This window comes from Paramacrobiotus metropolitanus, unplaced genomic scaffold, assembly GCF_019649055.1.
Source record: "Paramacrobiotus metropolitanus isolate TYO unplaced genomic scaffold, Prichtersi_v1.0 Parri_scaffold0000011, whole genome shotgun sequence".
NCBI classification, from domain to species: domain Eukaryota; kingdom Metazoa; phylum Tardigrada; class Eutardigrada; order Parachela; family Macrobiotidae; genus Paramacrobiotus; species Paramacrobiotus metropolitanus.
In genome coordinates this window covers 1,788,660-1,812,476 of record NW_026570231.1, presented here as the reverse complement: position 1 = coordinate 1,812,476, position 23,817 = coordinate 1,788,660, and the positions used below count along the sequence as shown (strand labels likewise).

The 23,817-nt window shown below is 43.5% G+C and overlaps 1 protein-coding gene and 1 long non-coding RNA gene across 2 annotated transcripts; both read right to left on the bottom strand.

Moving 5' to 3' along the window:
• Nucleotides 1–295: 295 nt before the first annotated feature.
• LOC129583783 (uncharacterized) lies at nt 296–989 on the bottom strand. The gene is made up of 2 exons (XM_055475749.1): nt 544–989; nt 296–455 (listed from the first exon to the last, which is right to left on the bottom strand). The coding sequence occupies exons 1-2, from the start codon at nt 948–950 to the stop codon at nt 317–319; spliced, it is 546 nt and encodes a 181-aa protein (XP_055331724.1). The 5' UTR covers nt 951–989; the 3' UTR covers nt 296–316.
• A 157-nt stretch (nt 990–1,146) lies between these two features.
• Nucleotides 1,147–23,368, bottom strand: LOC129583704 (uncharacterized). The gene is made up of 3 exons (XR_008689809.1): nt 23,211–23,368; nt 1,520–1,613; nt 1,147–1,286 (listed from the first exon to the last, which is right to left on the bottom strand). It is a non-coding gene; the product is annotated as an uncharacterized LOC129583704 (long non-coding RNA).
• Nucleotides 23,369–23,817: the final 449 nt, after the last annotated feature.

The window sequence follows — 23,817 nt, the reverse complement described above, 5'->3', positions numbered from 1 at the left end:
GGATTCTGTGAACGAGGAAATATCAAAATAGTAATGCTTAATTGGTTTCCTTCGTGTTCAACAACAATGATTACATACTACGGTTTCAAATTCAAAAAACAACCAAAATCATTCCCTTCCTCAAATTTACTTCTGCCAGCAAAGTGCCTAAAACTGCGGCAGCGTTTCCCTTCATTATCGCTAGACTAATGCGTTGTTTCAAGAAGGCGGTAGATCGGCTTTCTCCTGTCTTTCCCTGAATCAGGCGTCCAACGAAGCTAAACATATTTTGTGCAGTACTGCTAATTGCTCAGTTTCGCAGACGGGTCCTATTAATTTAACTATCATTCGCTTCATCGGTGTGGCATCCATCCAGAAAATGCAGGGCAAATCGACTCAGCACAAAAACGTCAAGTTCTCTTAGGTCCGCTTCTTCCCACCAGGTTGAGGTATGATGGGGATTAAAACTGCTGAAGCTGTAAATCAGTAACAGTGCGTAACGTCCATCGCGCTGTTTTGAGCATGCTAAATAACAGGTTACTTTTGCTGTACAGTTTTACCCACATTTTCAAGAATGATCGGAAAGCGACCCATTCATCCGGATAGGCCAGCGTTTCTTTCCATCGTGCATGCAGAGCCGTGACCTTTGCGTAGACATGCTGCGCAACTTCTGGACAGTGATCGTTGACGGCGGTCAAGAAGCGTCGGCTGAGTTCGTTGGGATTATCTGTGGAACGGAAGTGCAAATGTGGAATGCAGACGGATGGAGACTGCTCACTGTGACCACGGAATGTCACCTTGAGCCACGCGGCGGCATTGTCGATCAACGTGACCAATACCGTTGGGTTGTTGGCCGGATGCGAAGCGGTGTAACTAACCAGCACTAGTTCTTTACAGACGGCCCACAAGCTGCACAGTGAAGCATCGAAGGCTGCCAGCCAGATCCTCCCCGATAAGACCAAGAAACCCATGGATCGGCGCACAATAATGATCGCAGCCGTTCTTAACGATAATCATTTGCTGATGAATGCACTTCCGTTCCAGAACTCTTTCCAAATGTCCATAGCGTTACCGACAAACATCGTGTCGATTGATCATCACTCTGCCCCTCCGCAATCAACGTCACCGTCCGCGTCGCCTGGCTAATGGCAAGGTCTAACAGGTTGACGAATTTGTATTGGCTTTCTTGGTGTCAAATGGTAAATTCCACGTCACAGGGCCCTCGAGCGCGTAGTGGACGGAGATCGAGGGTGATGTGCTGGTTTTTTATGCAGCCATTCAGAAGCAGTGTCCACAGCATGCACACCCTGTTCCCGTTTAAGCAGCAATTAGTTTCTGGTGAGAATTTAATAAGTAACAATTAATAACTGGTACTGGCTTCAGGCTTGCAGTATGCGCTGCTCGGACGCCGTACGGTGGCCACTTGCATTACTCGTATTGCTGGTACAGATACAGTCGTTCAAATGGCCAGCGTGCGAGTAGAACCAACTGCGTTCTTACTTCTTAGTCGTATTTTGGCATGATTACCTTACTGACTTACCGGCTCTTTTGTAACTGCTCGACAACATCTAGATTGAACAGAATGCAGGCGAGGATTGGATGCGGAAGGTCTCCGATGCACATTTCCCTGCTGTCTGCAACATTATAAACATGAGCTCCGGCTATTGGTTATAAGCTACTTTATTCACATATACAGGAATTTATGCAGCCTTTTATGCAGAACTGTGAGCAGTTAGTTATTTAGGTATTAAAACGATGCTCTTAAAGCATCTCAACTGGAGCTGCTTATACAGCGCTTCCAGGGAGCAATTGACTGTTCAGGTTGGAAAAGGATGTAAGGTCACGAAACCGCTGTAATTAGGATTACTGTAGTGTATGATGTTGCTAAGCGCAAAAGGTCATGAGTTGTGGTGTGCGATAATACTGATGATTTAGTACGATTACCAGCTGGGTACGAGAATCTGAGACTTTGTGTTATTACTGTATTATTATCATATGAAAGCGTATTACATATACGACATTGGCGTGAAGGCGGTATTACTCAAAGCGAATGTATGCCCGGATCGGTCGATACATCCACGTCGACTTCTGATACTTCCCCAGTGTCTTCCCCAATGACTGCCGCAAAAGAAAAAGCCCAGAACTTGATCCGTTTTAACCCGGATCAGGTTGAATGGACATCCTTGGAGTCCCTCCTTAAAAACTACCTGTCCCTCACAGAGACTACAGCTGCAAAGCAATAGGAAGTGCTGATTAACAGCCTGGAATTGCGCGCCTTTCAGGATGTTGTCAGCGCTTGCCGACCGAAAGATCCGATCGAATTTTCGTATGATGAGCTGCTGAAGAAACTCGATGACATATATATCAAGGTGACCTATCAGACAACAGAATGGGCATCTTTCTTCAGAACACGCCAGCAGTCCAGCCAGTCACTGGTACAGTTCTCTAATGAGCTGCGAAACAGGACCTACACATGTAAGTTCCCGGGGGCCATACTGGAAGATCTGCTGAGCGCTGTATTTGTTGCGGGAGTTCACAGCGATACGACAAGAAGACACCTTATGTCACAAGAGCTGAAGTCGTTTGATGAAACAATCCAGCTTGCCAGGAGGTTTGAGACGGGACAAAAGCAAGCAAAGATGAACAATAACCTGGAGGAGGATATACCCACCTCGGTAAAGGTCATCCGGAAAGCAGGAAGAGGCAACGCAGCGAGACAGCAGAGTCCGCGGAAGACGAAGCCCTGCTACCGATGCGGTGGGACAAACCACGATCAGGCAGACTGCAGATTTCGCAATCAGCCATGCCGAAAATGCGGTAAGAACGGCCACATTGCGAAAGTTTGCAGATCTAGTGCGGCAACGGGAAGGGGAACCCTGCGACGCAGTGGTAGAGTGGAAGCCGTATACGACGTGCTGAACACCACCACTGGAGAAGGGGATCCCATCATGGTGCATCTAACGGTCTGCCGTCGGTCAGTTGCGTTTGAGCTGGACACAGGATCGGCGAAGACCATTGCCACCAGGAAGATGTGGAACGAATTGAAACGACCGGACCTGTTCCCGTGCGTGCGACTCGAAGCTCCGTAGCTTCTCGGGACACGAAATCCAAGTCCTTGAAGCTTGCTACGTGGGAGTTAAACGCGACGGCGGCAGTGAAGAACGGTTGATGGAACTCATTGTGGTGGAGGAAGGCACGGACGTCTTGGGAAGGGACTGGATCACCGCGCTCAACCTCCAACACCACAAGATGTCTGAACTGGCGATTGGTCAGGTGCACGAGGAAAGGTCACTAGAATCCATACTGAAGGCGAACAAGAATCTCTTTCGGGAAGAACTCGGATGCTGCCGGACGTTCCAGGCGCATCTGCACTTGAAGCCGGATGCAGTGCCAAAGAACTGCAAGCCACGCCCCGTGCCCTTTGCGCTACGAGAGCCTGTGGAGAAGGACATTGAGCGCCTGGAGAGACTGGGCGTCCTGGAACGGATCGAGCGATCGGCATGGGCGGCGCCAATAGTAGTGGTGCGGAAGCAAGGCGGAGCAGTGCGGATATGCGCGGACCTCAGCACCGGGCTCAACGATGCCTTGGATGTGCAGCGGTACCCACTGCCCTTGCCGGACGAGTTATTTGCCATTCTCAATGGCGGTGAGGAATTTACCACGATTGATATGTCCGATGCATATCATCAAGTGCCACTGGACGAAACGAGCCGTGAGTTGGTTGCGATAAACACGCATCGCGGATTGTATCGCTACACTCGACTGCCGTTCGGAGTGGCTGCAGCGCCCAGCATCTTCCAACAGATGATGGAAGAACTGCTGAATGGCATCCCGTACGTAGCTGTGTACATGGACGACATTATAATCACAGGCAGAACACGACGGAAGCACCTTGCGAATCTGGCCGAAGTAGCCGAACGAATGAACCGACAAGGATTCACCCTGAAACAGCAGAAGTGCAACTTCCTTCAGCTGTCGGTAGAATACTTGGGATTCGTGGTTGACAGAAACGGCCGACATGTGTCCGAAACAAAGATTCGCGCGATAATGGAGATGCCAGCACCGGTGGACGTTGCCCAGGTGCGATCCTTCCTGGGAATGATCAATCATTACGGCAAGTTCATTCACCAGCTGGCGACCAAGACGTACTGCCTCAACGCCCTGCTGAAAGTGGACGTCAAGTGGGAATGGTCAGGAGAATGTGATGGTGCCTTCCGCAGCCTGAAGGCGGAGCTGGCACAAGCTACAATGCTGGTGCATTACGATCCTGCGAAGCCGCTAATCCTCGCAGCGGATGCGTCGCAGTAGGGGTCGGAGCGGTTATCAGCCACCGCGGACCGAGCGGAGAAGAACAGCCCATTGCCCATGCATCAAAGACGTTGACGCAAACTGAACAGCGGTACGCGCAGATAGAGAAAGAGGCGTTGGTTTTAGTCTTCGGTGTGAAGAAGTTCGACCAGTACCTGGCTGGTCGGGAGTTCACACTCCTTACAGACCACAAGCCGTTAGTCACGGTGTTGGGCCGGAAGACTGGAATTCCTGCGGTATCTGCCAACCGCCTCCAGCGGTGGGCCATTGCACTCATGGCATATACCTTCACCATCAAGTACCGGTCCACCGATGACTTCGGACAGGCTGACGGATTGAGCCGGCTCCCCCTGCACTCGAAGGACACCTTCGATGCCAATGATTGGGGAATGCACGAAGCCATACATGCCGTCCAGATGGAAGTGTTGCGTGAGACAACGGTGGACGCGAAGCAGATCGCCAGTGAAACTGGTAAGGACCGTGTGTAGCCGGCAGAACTGTTAACATGTTAACGGTTAACGCATTAACATGTGTGCCGGGCGAGCATGTTAACGTTAACATTCCCGCCGGGCCCAAATGTTAACGACCGAAATCGTATACGTTGTTGCGCATGGATTTATGGATGCAAATCCTACAGCATATGTAATAATAATTATAATGAGTTTCATTATTTTAGCCGTTGCTGCAAGAAAAGTTTTTTTAATAGAGTTGTAAAGCATAATGTTCGCAAAATTGCGTGCGGGATGCCACTAAAACGGAAAATAAAACCCAGTGACTGTGGTGCTTGATGCGAAGCTTCACTATTGTGGGCACAAGAAGCTGACAGTACAGGACTATAATAGTGTTAAGAGGCTTATGTGCAAACTAATTGTTTTGAAGTAAAAGGTTTAGCCTCAGCATAAATTGATACTGTATTTGCGTTTTTTGCATTCCAAGAATTTTCTCAGTAATCTCCACCCTGTAGACCGTTCCGCAATTGTACCTTTCTACCTTTCTGCAGCTGACTAAGTTACAGTTACTGCTTTTCGAAAAGAAATCAGCGGTATTTGTGATTAAATAATAATTAACGATTTAAACTGAAAGTTTGACTCAAAATTTCTTCACCATTATACAGTATTTTCTGCTGATTTACTTACGCATGCGCAAATCTGCGCTCGGTTGTTGAGCTATCTGTAGTTTGGCAGGCAGAGAGCCAGCTTACAGGCTCCATCACACAAGCTCGCGTCGTGTACAGAACAGATTGTCGTCGGCTTATCAGTGGTATTAAATTACAGCGTTAACACCGGAGCCGGGCAGGGATGTTAACGCCGTTAACATAGGTGCCGGGCTCATTTTTCCAGTTCAAGAAAGTCTTGTACTTCGGATTGTGTTTTCTGTTTCTACAAATTCTGTCTCTTCTATCGTGTAATTGGCATTATTGTGCAATTGATGCTATGAAAGCTCACGAGTATTGACTGAACCCGCACAACGGTTAACGCATTAACATGTGCGCCGGGCGAGCATGTTAACTTTAAGCCTTTAACATTCCCGCCGGGCCCAAATGTTAACGACCGAAATCGTACACGTTATACATGGATTTCTGGATGCAAATCCTACAATGTATGTAATTACCTATATTTAATTAAATTATTTTTGATATTGCTGCAATAAGCTTTTTTATTAATGGTCGTAAAAAATAATATTCGCAAAACTGCGGGCCGGAAAAGAATTTGGTCAGTAATCTCCGTCTTTTTACCAAAGAGATTCCCTGTTCGACGTGACAAAACCTTGCTAAAATTGATCAAGTTATAATTATTGTTTAACGAATATTCTATAAGTAAGTATAAGCAAATTTATTTAGTGTTATTTAACTTTTAGCGCTCGCATGTTAAACTCCTTGGGCAGACAGACAGCCAGAGTACAGACAGTCGGTAGCATGCATGCGCATGTAGCACTGTAAATACAGAGTAGAACAGACCTTTGACGGCTCATCAATGCTATCAAATTACACCGTTAATACTGGAGCCGGTCAGGGATGTTAACGCCGTAAACATGGGTGTCGTGCGTATTTTTTCCATTCAAGAAATTCTGTTAAATTCGAACGTGTTTTTTGTTTCTACAAATCTTATCTGTACAATAGTGACATTGCGATTGCACTTAATGCTATGAGTTTACTAATTAATTTGTGGGAATTACTATCGCATGTAATAGCGTTAACTTGTGTCAGGGTTAGCATCTTCGTCCGGCACCAATGTTAACGGAGGTAATTTGATGCCGCTCGATAACAGCCACAGTTACAAGCAAATTTAACGCGCTGTTGTATTACACACGTTGTCTGGGGTATAATTATGATGTCCAACATGTTTTAGCAGTTGTTTGCCATGGTTCTGTCATGCCCGGCTCTGTGACTGGAAACACTAAAAATTTTTTCAGTGCCTTTGTGTATCTAATAACTAGTTATTAAGCAGGTTGCGGTATCAACGAAGGGGTAATGTGCTTTAACGATCACGATTTCGACTTTCGAATATTATGCAGGATCGGTTTATTGGGAAAATACACTCCTGCATGGCCTCGTCAAATGCAAAAGTTTCCTCTTCCAAACTGAGGCAAAACATTGGGTGTGCATTGTTTTTCTTGACTGATTGGCACAGAAAATGGATACTATTGTGTTTCTTACTGTCGCGTGCCGCCTGCCGGTAAGCACTTATAATGTCTTTAAGACGAATCCCGGCCCGGGATGTTAACGCCGCTAACACGGATCACGGGTAGGTAAGTAAATGCCGTTAAAACTGCTCCCGGCAAGCGTGTTTATATTGGCACTCGGATCCCGCACGTTCGGTTTGTATTACCTGGCTAAAAAATAATTGCCTAATTATAAGCGAATAGCACAACGAAGCCTGGAAGAATTTTATTTGTTGGGTTATGTCCGGAGTAAGTTCGTGTTATTATGAACTTACCAAAGTTACATAGTGTGAGCGTTACGATACCGTCTATGTGAATCGTAATAGCGATCGTGAATCGCACGTCTGGTTGCCCTACTGAAACTTCGCCAAGTGCAGAGTAGAAGTACAGTAATGAAAACAACTATAGAAGGCGTTTGATATAAAAACGTACACACTATTAAAAATGCCTAGGTCACCAAACTTCCATCCATCACAGCAGTGATCGGTGGTATTTTCTGTGCATACAAGATCCGTGCTTCTTACGGGGGTAAATCTGAATGAATGGCTGCAGAGTATTTATGTATTCTGCATTTTCTCAATTTAAAAACACATTTTATCAAAGACTTCCATTTCTCGCTAGCTAGCGTGCTGGCAAAACACATAAGTTCCAAAGTAACCTTCATTTGGCTCACAAATGACAACGCTAAAAAGATCGTTAGATATTTGGCTTGCAAAATTTACACTCAAACTTTCCTGATGCAGTGCGTTGCTTTGACACGCAATCAACATGAAACGTTTTTACTGGACATTGCAGATAACGGCATTTTACGGTACGTTTGCTGGTAGCTGAAAGTGGAAGTCGGCAGGTACACAATATGGGAAAACAGCAACGGAAGCGAGTGGAATCCGCAGTAGGCTCCAAAAACAGCTCATCAACAGGGACGCTTGGAAACGGCGTGAAACGTTTCTTGAGAATGCAGGCGCGCAAATGTTTTCGCATATATAACAAAATAGTGAGGAACCAAGTACAATATTGCAAGTGCAGATAATCGGCTACTGGTGAGCTTTAAAGTTATTAAAATTTCCTTTCCTTGACCTGGACTTTTCGCTCGGTTCACTACCTTTAACCTTATCATTTATTACGCATCCGTTAATAGTGATCACTCTTAAGTGCCGATCGAACTTATTTTAAATCATTATTAGTTTCACTACAGCTTTTAACTGTCTGACCACCTTCGTATCGTAATTTTAATACAAGTATTGTATTTGAAAATGCAGCACAACGCACACCAAACTTCAGAGTGTGTCGAAGACTTTAAGCGTGGTCATAAGAATAGTTTCGGCCCTCATCGGTGTGGTGCTTGAGCGAATTATAATTATTATTTTTATTATTAAGGTTTTGTCTGTGTTCGGTTGCACTTTAAAACTAATAGTTTAAAAATTTTAGCGCTTAATTAAATTTATTTAATGAATGTTGTATATTTAGTAAGTAAATGCTCTTTGAACGCTTAAAATAGTAAGCAAAAGTCGCGAAAAACTGTTAATGGTAAGGAAGTCTCCAAAGCGGATAGTAAAAACAAATATATCGTCAAGGAATTTACTACCCAACACATTTTTCGCTTTATCGTAATTGCACTACAGAGTAGAGCATTTGGCTGCGCTGTGTGCGTCAAACTTCTGCGATAAATAATCAGCTGTTTGATTAAATCGGGGGTAACATAACTTAAGACGAAACCCTAAATACATCTACAGTCAATATATTTCTTGGCTTAAACGCTTGACAGATATGAAAAGCACCAGCAATTTTTGGGGATGCCTTAATTTGAAACATAGGAAGGAAGGGGCGCTTATTAGGACGGCTTATTGCGCGAGGTGCCGCAAATTTGATAACCGCGGTAATGCGCTAATGCTCAATCTTTAAAATAGTTCCTGTATGTTAAAGCGATCTAGATGGCTTCTAGATTTTACTAAGGATTATATTACTAAGGATATTACTTAATAATATAACTAGATATTACTAAGGATTATTTTCCAACTCTCAAATTTATTTTACACCTCATACATAAAAATTTCTTAATTTTGCTTATTACTACGGTGCAGAATGCAGTACCTCTGATTGGATAAACTTGATTTTAGAAAGGTCATGGCCGTAGCAGATGGCTGTAGCGAAGGCCGCAGAAAAAACCCCGCAATCACGCAGATTTGGCTGTTGGTCGCACGGCTGCAATCGGATTTCATTTTCAGAAGAAGTTGTGTTAGCGAGAGCGGCGCAAAACTTGATTAATTCGGGATCATTTGCTTGACCGTGTTCGAGCGCTAAGCTGTCATACACGTTAACGATAAATGGCGACTGGAATTCTTTTGGTGGCCCGCTTCCTTGCGCCAAGACAAAATGATTTTGATGAACGAAGAGTACTTGCAAAAATCGGCGGTCTCGAAAAAACAAGGATTTTCGCGTGGGCGACAGCTCGTCTTTAAGAGCTTCGATAGGACGTAACCCATCAGTACTCGGAAACTGTTCTTTAAGAATTTCCATAACTGCGGACACAACAAAGGTCGAAAGGCACTTTTTCGGATTTATGATATCTGCAATCATATCCGCTGTGAACCCTAAATTGTTCAAATTTTCGGCGCTGTTTGAATCAACAACTTCATCGGATGGTTCCTTAGATGTGCTCAGTTTCAAGAATCCTGATGGAGATGGTGAATGATCCACTTCTTCTGATTTTCGGCCAAGTGCGGCATCGATTTCCTTAAAATTTCCGCATCATGAAGCTCGTAAAAGCAAAAGGTTCGTTCTGTCTGAACTGATTTATCAGTTTTAAAATTACTTTAATAAACGAAAGCGCTATGCCTGCAAATTGTGCCCGTATTCCCACGTACAGAGTACACTACCTGTATTCTGCCTGTATTCCAAAAGCATTCCCTAACGCGCTTACCTATTTGACCTCTATAACTGCTGCCTTCCTCAACGTATTAGCGCATTCCCACGTATTCGGCTTTTATTCACCACGTATTTCCAGTTGTCCTAGTTAAAAATCTAAGAAGCCTAAGAAACTAAACAATACACTGTCAAACACTGACAGCAATCACAGCATACGTGTAGCATACGTAGGAATACGGTAAAACAGCAGGGGTAGACGTAGTCTGACGTATTTGCAAAACAAATCAATGGAGAATAATATTTTTTAACTATAGAGAATATGGAGAATAAAACGTGAATACAAACAGAATATGTGTGGGATGCACAGGAATACGTGGAATACAATGAACAAAAAATCGGGCCGATTTTATAGAGTGGTACGAAATGGGCCGTGGGTGCTCACAATTCCACGTTATGAAAGATTTAAATACCAAACGCAAAATTTAGGCTTTTGTGTGTATTGTGTTTATGCATTTATACCTTGAAAAATATTCTTACAAATTGTAAAAGGTTTGTAAGGGTAGTGGGTTCAAGATTAAGAAATGTACATTACAAGTATATGTAACAAATTCCGGCAACAAATTTTCCGGGCGCAAAGCAAATTAGCTATGCGCCCGGAAACTTTCCGGGCGCACAGAAGTAACCTTTAATAAGACCTTGGGCTGGTGTAAAAAAACGGTTTTCGGTCAAAGAATGAGCCATATAAATGTATGATAAAGAAAGGTTAGGCGACGCGCCAAAGCACAACCAACAACGCAGCCATGACCTTTAGCTCGCATTGTTTATATATTACTATTGACATGTATCGTACCTTGGTCAGTGCTGCGATCTTCTTCTGCCTAGTCGTCTTCTTCTGATGCAGGTTCTCAAGGGCTTTTTCCAAGCGAACGGAATCGATGATTTCGACATGTTCAATAACGGAAGTAGAGGGTGCGGCAGCCCTTCTAGTCTTAGGGCCGTAAGGCGGAAGATGAAAAGATTTTTCGCTGACGCAATTGCTGAACCACTTGAACAGGTCTTCTTCGCTGGTGAACCTCTGGCGAGCTACCGGCCCTCCACACAAAGATTCACAAGCATACGCGATGCTGTGTATGGCTGTTTTGTTGGAGGGAAAAGGTACGTTCACGAACTCAATTTCAAGGGTTTTTTGGTTTTCCGCCGCAAAAACTTTCCAATACAGGTCAACCATATAATCACTTAAAACAGCTGTGTTTGTGCTGTCGTATATGCGCACTTTTCCCAACGTCCCGCAAAGAGCAAGAACAAACCGATCTTCATCGGTTTCAAGTATCTGCACCCAGCGCTTCCCATTGAGAACTTCTTTCCTTGTGTATTTGAAGATGTTGCGGTCACATCCATTAAATTCTGCTAACGGCCATCCGCAAATGTTGCGGGCAAATAGACTTTTGGATTCAGCATAAAAAAAATTCACTAAGTCCGACTCATCCATTGTGCTATAGGAGATGTCGTGCCCGTTTTGGAAGCTGTCGCGCAGGCATTTGTTGACGGAATTTTCTTTCTGGAATTTTGTTCCGTTTGGCTAGCCTTTTTCCGCTTTATTTGGCCATTTTTCGTACATTTAGATTTTTGGCAATGGGACGTCTCAGTCTGCTTTTTCCCATCCTGTATATTAGCGGATAGATTAAACAAGTTTAACATTACTCTGATATAAAATCAAAAAATCTAATTTTTCTAAATTTTTAATGAATTGCTGCGTTTACATAAGAAACTATATTGTATGAACTTAAAAAAACACTTCTAAATAAAAATAAAAACTATTTGGGCGTGGACAACTTCAAATTACGTAATTAAAAAAAACACTGCCTTTATGAGCGGAATTAATCAAACGTCATCTTCAGTACTGTAGTCACAATAGTTACCCGTAAAGACCATTTACTTGCAGTTGTGGCAATTTTTCTCAAGTTTTCTCATCATTTCTTAAGCTTTCTTTTAATGCGTAAGAAAGGTTTGACCATCGTGTCTACGCATAAATCCCGAACGGTCCACTAATCAATCTTTTACGTCTACGTATTATGTGACAGCTATGCTTTGGTAAGCTTTTCCAAAAGCAGTTGATTCACAAAAACAAATACGTCTTAAAGAAAGCTTTAAAAAACTTACTATTGAAAGCTTGTGGAACACTGAAATAGTCAATCTGAAATACACTACGTGACATTTCCTACGGAAATAGCTCCGTCAGGCGTGGATGGCAAAGGGAAGTAATCGGGATAAACGGGAACGGGGTACAAGGCCACGTGGAATACTGCTATATGAGGCTGTTGGCCCACCAGTACTCGTATTATAACGACAGCTATGCAGTATGCTCGTATTAACAGGCATGCATACCGCAAACCACACCCCCCAAATTTTGCCAATCACAGGCGTGTAACATTTTGGTTACAGATTTCCTATTGACCGTGCAGATACAAGCCGTCTATATACTCTACTGTCGAAGGTCTACTTTCAACACTTATTGAGTATATAGGTCCTGAAACGGTGTGCAGGCAAGACGGAAAATCGGAAATAACTCGCATCGTACCTGAGCGGCCAAATTGATCAAAATTTCCTCCGCTTCTTCGCGTGTAATATGTTGAACCGGCAGACAATTAACAATTTTATCGCTGCGCAGCCGAGGGCGGCTGTCAGGTGCGCAAAGTTTACCGTCGATAAAACAACGAATAATCCAGTTCCGCAGGGAAATCGTATTGTAATGGCAGCTGCATGGATCCTGTTTGTACGCAGCATAATCGGCGGCAAAGGCCATTGCAAACAAACCACAACTCACACCATCTTCTTGCTTCTGAACGGGCATAAAACGAATTCGGAGTTCCCGGGCATCGCCAGCATAGCATTTCCATAACTGATATTTCAGGTTTGGTGTCAAAGGAAAACCCAGTGAGTCATATAGTTCGACTTCCTTTTTCTCAGCATTCCAAACGGAAAATACGAAATGGTTGACATCATTGAAATGTATCTGGCAGCTTAAATCGGACTCTATATTGAGACCAAGAAAGCTAGTTGCCAGAGGCGTGTACGTAGACATCAATCCAGAGACTGGTGTTACCACATATTCTCGCAATAGGTTCGAAAATACGTTAATTATATCAACATTTAGTGATTCGTTCCGTCGAATTTCTTCCAAGTGGCGTTCCAAAACTTGCATATTGCCAACTGAAATAGCATTTGCCGTACCATAACGCGTACTGCCTTCTTCGGGACTAAGTTCACTTATCTTTTCCCTTTGCTGTTCTGAGTCGGCTTGGCGTTCGCTAACCTGCACACGGTTACAAAATGTTGATGGAGCTGTATGTCGGTGTGTAACCTTATTATGTTATTTTTGTTATTACCTCATGCGCGTTTTCCGAATTCGTCTCTTCCACAAAACGGACATTTTTGATTTTGGGGATGCGGATATTTTCATTAGGAAAATACTTCAGCGAAGTTCTGTACTGAAGCTGCGACTGGCCCCGTTTCACCGACACAACCTCCGCTGGGCCTTTAAGAATTCTTCCTGCTTGTCCATGAATTGTGTTCCGAGCGTTGCGATCATAAAAATAAACCCTATCCCCTACAAGAAAAAATCAATTTCTCAAGTTACTTCATCTTTGACTAAAAGTAGCAAAGTGCATTCGCTTTTTGCGGGCACTGCATGATCGAAGCGTAGCAGGACGATCAAAAACGCCAAAGGGAAGAGTGACTGATACCCCTTGTTTACCCAGTTTTGAGTTATTATTAGTTCCCTTCTATTATTTAATGCTAACACTCCGTATTCTTAGGCTTCTTAGGTTTCTCAGGTTTTCTTAGGTTTCTGCGTATAAGTGTTTGAAAACGGTAACGAAGCTTTACCGGTTCCTGTAAATCAATTATCAACAAAGTTCGGCTTTTGACTAAGCACCAAAGGTCATAATGGCAGTCACAATCATTAAAGGCAGCTATCGGTGGTATTATTTAATGCTGAATGCGGCCTGAATTACCAATCTTAATAACGCTGGTGGCAGTTTTAAGAAAGGTCACCGCTTAACCATATAAGATTAAGCGAGAGGCGCATTTAGTTCTCTAAAAATCATAATATAGCAGTGCATCACAATTAATCTTTTGCTATCGTTAATTATTTTCTTATTTTTTTAAAAAGTAGTACGATACTGTTTAAAGACAAAAATCTATTTTAATTTAAGTCAGAAACTTGTTGACGCTGAATGTGAATCGCGAACGTCCTGATGTAGAGTATATCTGTTGGTGTGTCTAAACATTACTGCACCGCTCAGACTGCACGGTTGACACCAAGCAAAGCCTCCCGTTCCGGCAAATAAACCGAGTCGAATAAAGAAAAATAAACCTGTACGGTGCTTATTAACTCACCCGGTTTTATCACTTCGCCTTTACCCAATTGGCGAGTGTCAAAAGATTTTTTCTGCCGATGTTGCTCTTTCTGGATGTTTGCCATGGTGTCATCTTCAAGTGCCTTTCGAATTCCGTCCAGTTTCTCCATAATGGACCGACATTCGGATGTAGTGGCTTGTTCAAGGTCACTCTCGTCTGCCTCGAATAAGCCAATAAACTCGTCTTTTTCTTGCGTGAAAGATTTTCCAGGATCAAATCGGAGAGCGAACGTATGGAATAATTCGTGAGGGGAGTATCCGGTGGTCTTATGTTTTCGCTGTCTCATCAAAAACAGTGCCTCATTGACAAACTGCTCCCAGTCTTTTTGATCTTTCCGCAGAATTGCTATTTGCCTACAAATAACAATAAACCTTTATTTCTAAGATTACAAGAATAATCCATGATTAACGTCCGTAGCGGGCTACGGGCAGCGCTGCGGCCCGGGGCGTGGCCCTTCTCACCGGGCCGAGGGCCGCGGCCCTTGGCCGGACCGGCCCAACACTATTTGTACATGCTGTGTTCAGCCGTCGCCTAGGCCTGTTTAATCAAAGATGCAGAAGGACAAAGTGCCAATACAGGCAGTACCGATGTGAGTGCAGCCGAGCGAGTCTTCGCTCCCAGTCTCCTGGCTGTGCCTTGTGGGTTTTTACAGGCATTCGCAAGAGTTGCTGGCGGTTCGACACTTCGACTATATTCAACTGAACACAACGCACCGACCACAAGTTTGCACTCCTGGTGAATTTATAAAGGCCCACTACAAACGGCAACTGTGCCCTTTTGCTCTTATATGCAATGCCCGATGGACGGTTCCCGCCATTAACATAAGGTGGAATTATATAAGGCCACAGAACGGCGCAAATGTGTTTGATAGAAATGCAGCTGCGCAAGTGAGCATTCAGTGGCGGTGGTGGATGAACGAACACCATACCTGTACTTCCATTATCGCTGAACATAGAAAATCTTCACTATGCTTCGTCGATACTTTAAGGTGACGAATGCCGGTGCCGGCACCGCCGGATGGTTGTTTGCGTAGTAAAGAGTATTGTACGACACCTTTATGGAATAGTGTTCAGAATAAAACGTAGCGAACAAAAGTCGCGTGTACAGTCGTGTAATGAGTAAAAGGAAAGCTCAGCAAAAATTTGTTGTACTGAGTTAATATCTTCTTTATGCAGTTTGCCATTTATAAGCTAAAACAATGAGAAGAAAACCGGCACAAGGCTTTGGTCACAAGGTATAACGCGTGGACACGCATAACAGAGAACTGCGACAACTTACCTTTTAATCTCCTGGTTTGCCCTTTCAATAATTCCATTGGAACGTGGAGTGTAAGGGCGAATCAAAGAATGCTTTATTCGTAGACATTTATTTAATTCCGCAATTCTCTGGAAATCATGAATGTCAAGACATTTTCATATATTTTAGGGAGTTATACATATTAATGGGAACAAATTTATATAAAAAAATTTTGTCATCTTGTATATGTACCTCATTACGGAATTCCTTCCCGTTATCAGTTATTATGCGCTCGGGCGCCCCATATCGACAGTAAACATTACTGAACAAGGCGTTGGCAATGGTTAAAGCTTTTTTATCAGGAACAGGTATGGCTTCAGGATACTTTGTGTAGCAGTCAATTACCGTCAGGAGGTAGCGATTCCCGCTTTTTGTTGTAACTTTCATATCAACCAGATCCATAGCTACAAGCCACCAAGCTTTGGCTTTCAGCGCGATGCTGCGCAAATTGTCGCGGACCTTGTTTAGTCCTTTTCCGGCCAAATGACACTCAGAACACGAATTTATCTAATCAAATCAAATCAAAAACATACTTTCAAAGATTTACGACAGCAAAAAATAAATGTTAAATTTTGGTTCGCACGCAAACGGTTAAACTTCTAGAAAACTAAAAACAGGTAACCAAACATAGTTTTACTATTTGATTTTTGCTTGTATTATTTGATTTTTGCTTGAACGATGTTAATACACATCAAATTCGTTGTGCTATTTATGCGAATGTTACAAGTATGTGCATTAGTTGCAAACAAATCATCGTTTTACTATACCACCTAAGAAACCCTTTCATGCTAATAGATATTTTAATAAATATAGAAAAGGTCACCACTTTGCGGATATTCAAAACGTATTTTACAAGTGTTGCATGTCAGCGTAATCTCGCTTTGTTACCGAGTTAAGTTTTCTGCCATCCCCATTTCGTTTTAATTTATTGGGATCACTAGTTCATAAGAATTTCCACTTAACAGAAAAACAATTTACTGGTCTCATGATACTTTTTGGATCAAAAAAATCGGTAAACAATAAGATGCTTAGAACTGCTAAGGTAATGCATACTTTAGCAGCACTATGCGACTGCCTAATCGGCACATTAATTTTGATAAGCTAAGTACTGGAGGAACGGGAGAATAAAAACAGTGTACGTTATGAGAATAGATGCACCACAATTGGCGATTATGCAAATGCATTATAAGAATTAACTGTATTTGGTGTAATTTGTGAACCTTTCTTACATGTTTTTCCACGTCGACTCGCATATTTTTCCAGTAATATTGCTCGGATATGCGCTCCAAAAGCCGCTCTCTTCGCAAGTGCCCAAATCGTCTGAGGAATCCATGAAAACGTTGTTATTCAGCATTGTATATTCTCAAAAATTAATGCAAAAACACGCTGTAAAGTTACAATTGGTGTCGCTTTCATTCAAATAGGGTTATTAATTTTATGAAAGCTTATTTACTGAAGGGAAAAACATTAAGTTCTCATGAATCTTTTTCTAAGAAATTAAGTGATTTTCTTACTCGTGACATTCTTGGATGATAGCAGTTCGTTGCTCCTTGCGTTCCACATACAATCGTTCTTCATTTTCTTTATTGACGAAGAACAGTTTTCCATTTTTTAGTCGGTAACGTCGCGCTTGTCTTGTAATTACAACTTTTTCGCTATTCTGTAGTCCTGGATAGTGTTTCCTGCACTGAGGATTTGACTTCAGATAAAACCGAAGAGCTCGAAAGTTCGGTTCCTGGTCGCTGAAACGGCCGGCACCTTTTCGATCGAAACTGCCATTACTTAAGGTGTCGCCACTATTTTCTTGTTTGCCTGTAACCGAATTACAGCAAATGTGAGTATGTGACTAATGATCGTAAAAGACGTACGTAGGTATAACTGTTAAGCCGGTTACGCTCAAAACGAATGTGTACGACTGATGATAGCCCTATAGAGAGTGTTGGTTAGTAAAATTCTTTGCAAAAATACCTTATTTTTACTTTCCGTTTCTGGACCTCTACTTATTTTTACTTATTTTTGCTTTTTTTCACGGACTTTACTTAGTTTTACTTACTATTATAGTTTTCCCGAGTAATTCACTTAATAAATTCAAGTAAAACTCTACTAAATATAATTAATTTAGCGAATTCCTGTGTGCAGTCCACCACAAAGATACTCCACTAGTTTATGGTGACCTTTTACTGTGTGTATTACCTTCATTAGAATCGGCCGATCCTACGGTTGACTGAGCGTCAGTTTCCGGCAAAGGGGATCTTGCGTTACCATCAGCTTCGCGTTTCTGTTAAAGTACAGATAACAACTTGTGTAAGAATAAAGATTTTAAGTCAAGTCGCACGTTTCTAAACTTTTTGAATAAGTAGATATTTATTTATATGGTGTGTACCATGCTGATTCATTTTCATATCACCTGGTCTTTCTTGAATCAAAACAGTTTTAGTGAACTGACAAAAACAATTCTAAAACGATTTCGTCTTGCTTAGGATTGCAAGGCCCCGTAACTATTATTAAGGAGTTAGTCTGCAGCGGCATTTTTTGAGTTGCACTCGCATTGTAAGAAAGCTTGTCATTCTACAAGGGTTATGCTATGGTACCCACCCGGTGCCCGCCGTAAACGATATGGGAATGTCCCAAAAGGCTCGAATGTTTACAGAGCTATCACTTTTGAGTTTCTCACTTTTTAATAGGCAACATCTAATGCACATATCGGTATGCTCCCGCAAGTTTACATTAATTAAAATTATTAAATTTTAAACATTGAAAAAACATCCATAATCATTATTGTCATTCAAAATCTTATGACGTGAACTCAAAGAAACCAAAACATGCAGCTGCTGCGTTTCCTCTGACTACAGCCAAACTCCTTCTCACTTAATTTATTCTTGTTTAAAACAATAGAATCAGTTTCTGCAGCTAACAATTATCTAGGCAATTCTTAACTTTTCTCGCATTCGGTTACTTAATGGTACTCAATTCGGTTACTTAATAGTTAGCATAATATTATGCATATGCAATATTATGCATAGTATTATGCAAATAAATCTTCATGTCTAACTAAAAGGGATTTATGTTCTTACGTCATTACTGTTGGGAACGGCAACTGCTACTTTTGCAACGTCGGGGTTTGGTATTATCTGCTGGGCCCCACTCCCAGTATGCTGCGCGACGGTCACCGTGGGGGCCGCCTGTGCGTGGCACTGATGTTGCACAGCGTGGCTGAATGGATACAGTGGAAAACCCGGTGGAACCCCTCCAGAAAAAACAGCATTTGCGCAGCAAAGAGAGCCAAAATGTTGATGGTTGGTGGATGGAAGCGGTGCCGCCGTAAATGGAAAATAAACTTGAGGTGTGAAAGGTCCGACAGGCACTGCTGGCGGCCCTACGGCCATACCGGGTGGATGCGGCATCCCGGCACCAGCTGCAGAGCCATTAAGCGCGTATGGAACATGAAAAGGGAATTGATACATACCGCTACGGAGACTTTAACATTAATTTGTAAGTTGTAACAAACAGCAAAAAAGCCGGCCTTTTCATGCTTAAGAAAGACACACTGTACTTATCAAGACAACATTTCAAACATTAAAAACCGTCCAAAACGTCCACTTTATTTAGAAATTTGATGGTTTTTGCAAAGCAAATATCACCATCCCTTTAATATGATGATATTTTTGTTATTGCAAGCTTTGAATGGTGTTCGCACTCGCATCCTCCATGTCTCTTTCATTTCTCTCTTATCTTATATGTAAAAATATTTTCATTCAATCGCGCAGCTGATCTCGGGCAGCGGCATGCTCACAACAAGATGCTGATAGAGCTGTGCTGGAATCTCATATAACAGAGCAAGACAGCATAGGCACACCAAAGAGACAGAGTCTCTACCGATTTATTAGCACTGCTCTGTGATCCTCTCTCCTTATTCGATGCGTTTGTTCCTACACTCACATAATTTTGCTCTTCTTAATCTCATACTGTCTATACAGAACGACTACATACGACAACAGCGCAATTTTCAACCTTTTAACAGCGGCAAATGCCTTTGTGTCGTCTTGCAACAGACAGTCGGTATAAGGCCGCATGATCCAACTCTTAACAATTCACAGCATCGCCAAACTTTGCTAGCCCAGCACGTTTTGTTGTATGCTTTTACGAATAGCCACTCCTTACTGAATAATCACTTTAATTTTTACGATGGTAATTCAAAACCACTGTAAAGTAGATTATGTATAGCTATGTGAACAGTTGTGTTAATTTTAAAATTTTAATAATCTTTTAAAGCAGTGCATTGAAGGCAACATCGTACTGAATCCATCGTATTCAATATCGCATTAGGTAAATATCTGACATTCAGTAAAAACCGCTGACACGTGTGTTAACACCATTAATATCCCAGCCCGGCACGTGTTAACGGCGTTATTAACGCCGTTAACGCGTGCTGGTTGAATCGGCGTTAACATTCCGCCAGACTGGCATGTTAACGCCGCGTTAACATGCCAGCCTGGCGGGAATGTTAACGCCGTTAACATTCTAGCCCGGCACTCGTGTTAAACTGTTAATGCCATCATTATCGGCATTATTGATTCTTTTAAGATTGTGCCATCGGCCCGGTACGCGGGTTAAGGTCACTGTTTTCACCACCATCCTCGTTGACTCTAGTGCGAACTTCAACAGAAGCGATTTTCAATGAGAAATTGGGCTTCCATATAATATGACGTATGGGAAGGGTTTTCTCCTGTGCTAGTTCATGTGGTTTAGTGGCCCAAAAAGATCACTTAAAAACATCATTTCAGCTAAAAAACCCAGACATTTTGTTGGAATGGATCGTATACTGTACTTTGAAAGAAGCTAAAACGTAATCACAAATCACAATTTAATGGTTCATATTCGATACCTTCACCAATATTCGATTAACAATCGCTCTTCACGCTGCACTTACGAAACGGTTTCATTTCAAAAATTTTAATAAAATACAATCAGCGGGCAAACTATAACACCGTTATTGGCGAAATCGAAACCAGGTATAACTGTTATGTAACACCACACGTTACACAAATATAACGTTACACAAAGTTTGTTCTATTCAGTATTTTTTTCGCCAAAAACAGATTCTGGAAAAGAAATTTTCGACAAATGACCGCACTATGTGCAGTTATATTTACAGTTTACATATTCTTCCGAATAATACCACTACACGAATTTGAAATAATAGGGCATCTATGCAAGCTTTGTTGCGTCATTTAATTCGGGCGGCACCTTTAATCAGATTGGCGGTACAAAATGTTCACAAGTTTTCTGTGACAGTAGATTTGTGCTGTTTACACAGCCTCAGCCTACAAAGCAAATGAACGACCCAATAAAGAAGAATACATATTTCATCTAAATTTCCCGATGCTGATGCTGTTCCCATGGCAGAGGACGCGTTCCCGCGCTGGACTTCGATGCTAATTCGCTGGCAAAGATACTATGTCGCTCGTATCGCGCCTTTTCCGGACGTATCACCGTCCCGACTTCGGTGGCCAAGCTATTCAGTTAACTTGCAGTTTTAATAGGTGCGTACAAGGTTTTACTCTGCAAATAGATGCATTCACAATCTCCAGAATGAAATAACAATTTACTACACATTAAAGATGCACAAGTAAATTAAGGACTCACATTGTGCTGAACATTAATAAAACGCTTGCATGATTTTGGTCGTTAACATTTGGGCCCGGCTGGAATGTTAACGTTAACATTCTCGCCCGGCACACATGTTAATGCGTTAACCGTTAACATGTTAACAGTTCTGCCGGCTACAACCGTGTGTTAGCGCGGTGCCGTCACCTGGTGCTAACTGAATGGCCAGACAAAGCGGCGCCGGACCTCCAACCGTACCACCAACGGCGGCTTCAGCTGTCCGTGGTTGCTGGGTGTATCCTGTGGGGAGCGAGGACGGTCATTCCGACGTCCCTCCAGCCAGCGCTGCTGAAACACTTGCACGCGACACATGCCGGCATGGTGCGTATGAAGGCGCAGGCCAGAAGTCATTTCTGGTGGCCTGGGTTGGACGCAGACATCGAGCGACTGGCGAAGAATTGCCCTGCCTGCAGTATGGTGGCAAAAGAAACGCCGAAAGTGCCGTTGCAGCAGTGGCCAGTTGCCGAGAATCCGTGGCAGCGCGTGCATATGGACTTCGCGGGCCCGTTCCATAACGAGATGTTTCTCGTGATTGTGAACAGCATTTCTAAGTGGCCGGAAGTCGTCAAGATGCGGCGGACGCAGTCCGGCGACGTGATTGCCGTGCTGGAGCACTTGTGTGGCCGTTTCGGATACCCGAAGCAGCTGGTGACGGATAATGGGCCGCAGTTCACCAGTGCCGAGTTTGCAGACTACTGCAAAGCAAACGGGATTGCACACCTGCGCACGGCGCCTGGACACCCGCAATCGAACGGGCAGGCGGAACGTTATGTCGGCGCATTCAAGGACGCCATGACCAAGATGTTGGCTGACAACAATGCCAACATCGATGATGCTCTGCGGAAATACCTATTCAGGTATCGTACGACACCGCAAGCCACCACCGGAAGTGCGCCAGATGAGTTGTTCCTTAAACGGCGAATGCGCACAGCGCTGGATTTGATACATCCAGACGCGAACGAGACACGGCAAGCCAACATGGACCGTCATAAACGTAATTTCGATCAGCATGCCAAAGCGAAAAACTTCAATGGCAGACAGTTGGTGTTAGTACGTGATTTTCGCCACGGTCCTAAAACCCATTGGACACCCGGCCAGCTGCGGTCTAAGAAGGGAAATCGTCAATGGACAGTTACCGTCGACGGCCAAGAGTGGTTCCGCCACGAAGACCAGATCAGGCCGCGTGAATGGCGTACTGCAGCTGAGCCCAACGACGTTACATCGCCAACAGTTCCAAAAGCGATGATATCGGAAATGCCACAGCGTGACGAGCAACCTGCCATTACAGAGCCTGTCATCCGACCACAGCCGGATCCAGCTCTGAACACAGAACTTCCTGCAGTAGCAGTGCCTGCTACAGCGAACCCTGCTCCTCCATTGCGTGTGTCAGCGAGAGCGAATAAGGGAGTAGAGCCAATACGATACAGATATGCAAAATAATTTTTTTTTATCGGGGGAAGGAGATGTAGTGTATGATGTTGCTAAGCGCAAAAGGTCATGCGTTGTGGTGTGCGATAATAATGATGATTTAGGACGATTACCAGCTGGGTACGAGAATCTGAGACTTTGTGTTATTACTGTATTATTATCATATGAAAGCGTATTACATATACGACAATTACCAGAATCGAGAAACACCAATTCACTGTGCGGCCAGAACCCGCCTAACTTTATTAGTACGTCTCGTACAAACGGACGAAAGACCAAAACTAAAATCAGGTTTAGAAACAGAATGGGCATCTTCCGATAAATGTGTCTAGTCATGCTACGCTCATGGTGAGCTGGTCAGAACAGGTGGTCACACACGGTGAACCGCTTAGACAACATTCATACGCTTTAGTATGTATGTATGTATGGATGCGCAACTGCAGACTAATGTAAGTACTAACCAAAGCGCCACATTTGGTGGTGCAAGGTTGTTTATGCATTTAATTGCCATTTATTCAATTTTATTGCAAGTATTGCACTTATATTTAACTTATGTGAGACTACAGAGTATGTCTTGATGCCCTTACCGTGCTCGAGCAGTCGTTTGGCCCAGTCGTCCACGATAACGCAACCGGATTCTTGCTCGCTTAAGTAATTTTGGCAGGCTTCTTTTAGGGCATCTTCATTCCAAAATAAGCTTCGCCCGCTTGCGACGTTATGCACTTCCGCGCAAACAAACGTGACCGTTTCCGTTTCCGCTCGCACGAAAGCGCGGCAACCGACATTAAAACGATACAGTGCATCATCCTGCGCGCGGTGATTTCCGGCGCAGAAGAAAATAAAGGTGTCGATATGATTCTTGCAAAAGGGCAGCTGGCATTACACGGACCGTCGCCACTGCCCGACGTCAACCGGCATGAACGGTGCAGAAACTTAGGCATTAAATGCACTCCACGCAAGCGGTGCGCCCTCTCGAAGCGGATCACTCGTTTCCGGTACATGAAGCCGCTGGTTCTGGCGAAGAAGCTCGGTTCTCTACCGGGTGGCGGCACGTGTTCGACAAACTGTGACCCGTGCACAACACAATCTGGCTCTCGATTGTCCGAGCGTACAGAGTAGAACATGCCTGACAGATATCTGAAATCGATCGCCGGTCGGAAGACCAACGGTCCATTATCGCCGTCACGCAGCGCC

Excerpts from the sequence above, each read along its gene's own strand:
- LOC129583783 (XM_055475749.1), bottom strand. The coding sequence starts at position 950 with ATGGGTTTCTTGGTCTTATCGGGGAGGATCTGGCTGGCAGCCTTCGAT. Across the intron at positions 456-543 it reads TTCCGATCATTCTTGAAAAT|CTTCAGCAGTTTTAATCCCC; the intron begins GTGGGTAAAACT and ends ACTGATTTACAG.